The sequence below is a fragment of the Trachypithecus francoisi genome, unplaced genomic scaffold (genome assembly GCF_009764315.1).
Source record: "Trachypithecus francoisi isolate TF-2019V2 unplaced genomic scaffold, Tfra_2.0 Lachesis_group12, whole genome shotgun sequence".
Classification (NCBI taxonomy): Eukaryota; Metazoa; Chordata; class Mammalia; order Primates; family Cercopithecidae; genus Trachypithecus; species Trachypithecus francoisi.
In genome coordinates this window covers 68,542,411-68,548,410 of record NW_022681457.1, presented here as the reverse complement: position 1 = coordinate 68,548,410, position 6,000 = coordinate 68,542,411, and the positions used below count along the sequence as shown (strand labels likewise).

The 6,000-nt window shown below is 50.7% G+C and overlaps 1 protein-coding gene across 2 annotated transcripts in view; it reads right to left on the bottom strand.

Annotated features, from left to right (window-relative positions):
* Window positions 1-6,000, bottom strand: part of ACP7 (acid phosphatase 7, tartrate resistant (putative)) — a 28,365-nt gene continuing 22,365 nt past the window's right edge. Inside the window, exons 12-13 of one of the 2 annotated variants that reach the window (XM_033226151.1) lie at window positions 4,127-4,264; window positions 1-1,703 (exon numbers count right to left, since the gene is read on the bottom strand). In XM_033226151.1, the coding sequence (XP_033082042.1) occupies window positions 1,638-1,703; window positions 4,127-4,264 (204 nt within the window). In that variant the 3' untranslated portion in view covers window positions 1-1,637. The remainder of the gene's footprint in view (window positions 1,704-4,126; window positions 4,265-6,000) is intronic. The other variant, XM_033226153.1, reaches the window with a different exon arrangement.

Below are 6,000 nucleotides of genomic sequence, written 5' to 3'. Positions count from 1 at the left end.
GGGAGCCCGCAGGCCCCAGGGCAACCGTCAGCCCTGGGGCCTTTACCTGTGACTCGTGGAGTCCGACCACTTCCTTCACCTGATCAGAGCCTCCCCTAGCTCCACCCACAGTCCTCACCGTGGCCTGTAAGGCCTCGTAAAAGCCGTCCCCACCACTGCCCTGTCCTCAAGCTCAGTCTCCCTCTCACTTCTCCCTACTCCAGCCACAGTGGCCTCCTCGTGGATGCTCCAACAGGGCAGGCACGTTTCTTTGTTTTATTTTTCTCTTTTTAAAACTTTTTTATTTAGAAATATTTTTGGAGACAGGGTGTTACTCTGTTGCCCAGGCTGGGGTGCAGTGGCACAATCATGGCTCACTGCAGCCTCAACCTCCTGGGCTCAAGCCATCCTCCCACCTCAGCCTTCTGGGCAGCTGGGACTACAGGCACACACCACCATGCCCAGCTAATTTTCATAGTTTTTGTAGAGACAGGGTTTCGCCGTGTCAGCCAGGCTGGTCTCAAACCCCTGGGCTCAAGGGATCCGCCCGCCTCAGCCTCCCAAAGTGCTGGGACTACAGATGTGAGTTACTGTACCCGGCCGGCCAGGCACATTTCTGTCTCAGGGCCTTTGCACTGGCTATTCCTCTGCCTGGAACGCTCTTTCCCCAGATGTCTGGCCACTTGGCTCCTTCCCCACCTCCTTCAGATCAAATGTTGCCCTCTCAGTGAGATCCCCCTGAAAACTGCAACGGCTCCCTCACTGTCCCTGCATTTTCTATGCACAAATCGCCATTTAACCAACTCATTTATCGTGGTTTTTGTCCACCTCTCTGGTTAGGGTGTCAGCTCTGTGAGGGCTGAGATCTCTGTCTTGTTCATGGCTGTCTCTCCAGCTCTGAGAACAGAGCCTGGCACAGGGTAGACGCTGGATAAATTATGGTTCAATAAATAAAAGACGGGAAAGAAAGGAAGGAAAGAGGGAAGGAACTGGCGAGTCTGTGGCCTCTCGCGGTTCATCATCTGTCCTAGCTGGGAGGCAAGAGTGTTAACACGTCTCCTCTTCCCGGATAAGACGGTGCCAGGCTGGAAAACTGAGGCATGAAGGGACTCTCGGTAGCAGTCCTGGAGCAGTGAAGCAGGAGCCGGGCTTCAGACCAACTCTCAATGCCGCGATCAGAAGCAAAAGTCCCCGACACCACCTGCTGGTGAGTAGTGTCATGACGGTTGTGGCCACCTTGCTGACGGAAGGCTGGTGATGCCCTTGCCCGGTGGGCAGGACAGGAGGCAGCCCAGAGGTATCCCTGGAAGATGAGCAGAGTCCATGGAGCCACAGCTTAAGCCTCTTGATTCCTGAAGCCCTGTGGGCACCTCACCCGATCAGAGCTATGCAGGAGGGTGGGGCCCTGCCAGCAGAGAGCTGCTCTGTGTCACTCTGTGCCCGCACACCTGCCTTCCCTCCACAGCCAGCCAGGACTCCCACCTCTCCAGGAGGGAACAGCTGCCCCAGCTCCATAGGGCTGCATGCACCCTACATGGGGCCTCTGGAGGGCAGGGGAGTCAGGGCCCACCCAAATCCCCACCCAGGCCTGGGCAGTTTCTGGTCACAGCAGCCAAGGCAGCAAAACGTAGGCTTCTGGAGGAGAGCTGCCCCCATCCCTAGAGGTACATCCTCCGGCCAAACAGGGGTCTCACCACCCAGACATCATCTACGATCTTCCCATCCTGTGAGGGACAAAAACAGGGACAGTAGTTAGAACTGAAAGCCTGAACTCTGGGGCCAGATGGCCTGGGTTCCAATCCCCTCTCTGCCCTCTGGTGGGCTGTACAACCCTGAGCAAGCAGCTAGACCTCCCTGGGCCTCAGTTTTCCTCATCTGAAAAGTGGTAGGGAGAGTGACAGTACCCACATCATAGATGTTGTGGGAGTTAAATGAGATAGTATTTGTAAACGGAGCCCAGCATATGGAAAGGGCTATGTAAGTATAGGCTATTCTTAGAGCACAAACTCTGGAGTCAGACAGACCTTGCTTTATATTCCAGCACATCCACTCTTTCTCTCTCTCTCTCTTTTTTTTTTTTTTGAGACAGAGTCTTGCTGTGTCACCCAGGCTGGAGTGCAGTGGCACGATCTTGATTCACTGCAACCTCTGCTTCCCAGGTTCAAGCCATTCTGCCCCAGCAACCCGAGCAGCTGGGATTACAGGCGCGCACCACCACGCCTGGCTAATTTTTGTATTTTTCACTAGAGACAAGGTTTCACCATGTTGGCCAGGCTGGTCTTGAACTCCTGACCTCAATTGATCCACCTGCCTCAGCCTCCCAAAGTCCTGGGATTACAGGCGTGAGCCCCCGTGCTGGGCCCACTTATCTAACTTCTTTAAGCCTCAGTTTTCCCGTCTGTGAGAGGGGATGATCACAGTTTCCACCTCACAGGACTATGTGGGGGTTGAAGGACTTATTATATATAAAATGCTTAGAATAGTGCAGAACTTGGTAAATTTTGTAGATATTTCCCACTGTGAGGCAGGGGAAGATAAGGATGGCAGGGTGGGACACAAGTGGGGGGAAATAATAAGATGGGTACGTGGTAGGGGTGGCTGAAGGTTAGGTGGACCCAAATAATAATGGCTCACCTTTCTTTATTTTTGCCATTGTAGTTTTTTAAAAATGATAATATTTATGATTTATTGAGCACCTACTGCATACCAGGCACTGCCTAGATGCTCTGTATTTAGTAGCACTTTTTTTTTTTTTTTTGAGACGGAGTCTCGCTATGTTGCCCAGGCTAGAGTGCAGTGACCGGATCTCAGCTCACTGCAAGCTCCACCTCCCGGGTTCACGCCATTCTCCTGCCTCAGCCTCCCGAGTAGCTGGGACTACAGGCGCCTGCCACCTCGCCCGGCTAGATTTTTGTATTTTTTAGTAGAGACGAGATTTCACCATGTTAGCTAGGATGGTCTCGATCTCCTGATCTCATGATCCGCCCGTCTCGGCCTCCCAAAGTGCTGGGATTACAGGCTTGAGCCACTGCGCCCAGCCTTTAGTAGCACTTTATTTTATTTATTTATTTTTTATTTTTATTTTTATTTTTTTATTTTTTTTTGAGACGGAGTCTCGCTCTGTTGCCCGGGTATTTATTTATTTTTGAGACAGAGTCTCACTCTGTCGCCCAGGCTAGAGTGGTGAAACCCCGTCTCTACTAAAAATGCGAAAAATTAGCCGGGTGTGGTGGTGGGCACCTGTGATACCAGCTACTCGGGAGGCTGAGGTAGGAGAATTTCCTGAACCCGGGAGGTGAAGGTTGCAGTGAGCAGAGATCGTGCCACTACACTCCAGACTGGGCGACAGAGCGAGACTCCATCTCAAAAAAAAAAAAAAAAGTTAGATGAGTGGCTCAAAGTCATTCAGCTGGTAAGTAGCAGGAGCAGGTTTCTAGTTCTACAGTCCACATTTGTTTGTTTTTTTGTTTTGAGTTAGGGTGTCACTCTGTTGCCCAGGCTGGAGTACAGAGGCGAGATCATAGCTCACTGCAAACTTTAACTCCTAGGCTCAAGTGATCCTCTGCCTCAGCCTCCCAAGTAGTTGGGACTACAGACTTCTGCCACCACACTTGGCTAATTTTTGTTTTCTTTGTTTTTTTTTTTTCCAAGACAGGGTCTCATTCTGTCTCCCAGGCTGGAGTGCAGTGGCGCCATCTCAGCTCACCGCAACCTCCGCCTCCCGGATTTAAGTGATTCTCCTGCCTCAGCCTCCCATGTAGCTGGGATTACAGGCACCTGCCACCACGGGGAGCTAATTTTTGTATTTTTAGTAGAGACAGTTTTCACCATGTTGGTCAGGCTGGTCTCTAACTCCTGACCTCAAGTGATCCATCTGCCTCGGCCTCCCAAAGTGCTGGGATTTCAGGTGTAAACCAGCACACCTGGCCTAATGTTTGTATTTTTTTGTAGAGACTAGGTCTCACCACGTTACCCAGGCTGGTCTTGAACTCCTGGACTCAAGCAATCCTCGTGTCTTAGCCCCACCAACTTGCAGGTGTTGCAGGCATGAGCCACTGCGCCTGGCCAAGTCCATGTTTTTAACAACTCATTTGCCTGGTGGGGCCTGGCTGTGCAGTCAGATGACTCGGGCCTGCCCCTCACTGACCTGGTCGTCCGACACCTGCTGGATGTGGATGTGGGTCCCATTGAGGATGTGCAGCCGAGTGTACCCGTACTCCTTCACACGCACGGCACTCCAGGGCCTCGGGAAGACAGCAAAGGGCGTCAGCCGCTCCTCACAGCCCTGGGAAGGGAGAACTGGTCAGACCCAGGGCAGGTGGAGGACCCGCAGGGAAGCAGAAATGACCTACCAGTCCAGGACCCTGCTGCCCTCAAGAAAGACAGTTAAGACTTGGCCATAGAGACCAGGCCCGGTGGCTCACGCCTATAATCCCAGCACTTTGGAAGGCCAAGAACGACAGATCAATTGAGGTTGGGAGTCAGAGACCTGCCTGGCCAACATGGTGAAACCCTGTCTCTACTAAAAATACAAAAATTAGCCCGGTGTGGTGGCGGACAACTATAGTCCCACCTACTTGGGAAGCTGAGGCAGGACAATTGCTTGAACCCGGGAGGCGAAGGTTGCAGTGAGCCAAGATCATGCCACTGCACTCCAGCCTGGGCAACAGAGTGAGACTGTCTCAAACAAAAACAAAAACAAAAAGACTTGGCCACAATAATGCTTCGCAATTGAACATTGTGTCCCGGGCAGGCTTCCCTTGCTCCAAGTCTCTGACTTCTAGAAAAGTACATGGCTGTGTAAGACTCTGCCCACTACAGCATTACAGTGAAAGCTTTGAACAGGAAGCCATCTCAACGCCCATCAGGGAGTCAGTTAAATACATTATAGCATAGCCATCGCAAAGCAGGGAAGCGGGGTGAGACAGAAAGACGGCCAAGATGTGTATGAAGGGGAAAAAGCAATTCGAAGAACAGAGAAATCACTGGATCTGAAGCCTGGCTGCACAGTAGACCCTCCAAGAAAGCTTTTGAAAACACCAATGCCTGGGGAAACAGAATGCTCGTGCTTGCCACAGAAAAGCCAGGCTTGAGGAGCAGAGAGGATGCTAGAGCGAGGAAAATCACCATTTTGCACCCAGCATTGTAATACCAGGTTGAAGTAAGGATCATGAATGGATGATAAAACTAGCAGGGAAAGTTTGAGGCATAACAGGACGTTTGCATAGTCTCAAAGTATCTCTCCAGGAGATGCTTGTTAATTACATAGGAAAAAAGAGAGTCACTTTATGGTGGAGAGGGCTGGCAGACACCTCCCTAACCGAGTGATCAAAGTGAGTATCATCAGTAATGAGACGCATCCATACCACACTTTCAGCTGAGAAATCAGAATCTCAAAGAGGTTGGAAAGACATCGTGCAGCCGGGTGCGGTGGCTCATGCCTGTAATCCCAGCACTTTGGGAGGCCGAGGCAGGTAGATCATGAGGTCAGGAGCTCGAGACCAGCCTGGCCTACATGGTGAAACCCTATCTCTACTAAAAATACAATAATTAGCCGAGTGTGGTGGCGCAGGCCTGTAGTCTCAGCTACTCAGGAGGCTGAGGCAGGAGAATCACTTGAACCCGGGAGGCGGAGGTTGCAGTGAACCAAGATCTTGCCACTGAACTCCATCCTGGGTGACAGAGCAAGACTCCGTCTGAAAAAAAAAAAAAAAAAAGAAAAGAAAGAAAGGAATGAAAGAGACAAGACACCTAAATACAGCACGTGATGTCAGATCGTGGGCTGGTGGCGGGGGGAGAAATCTTTGCTTTGATTTAAAAGACACCAAGGGGACTACTGGCTAAACTTGAATAAGGCCTGTAGAGTAGATAATAGTATATTATCAATGTTAACTTCTTGAATTTGATAACTATACTGTGATGATATAAGAGGTTTTTTGTTGTTGTTGTTTTTTAAGACATACAGAGAAAGTGGTAAAGGGGCATCATGTCTACAACTTGCTCTTGATTAGACCTGAAAAT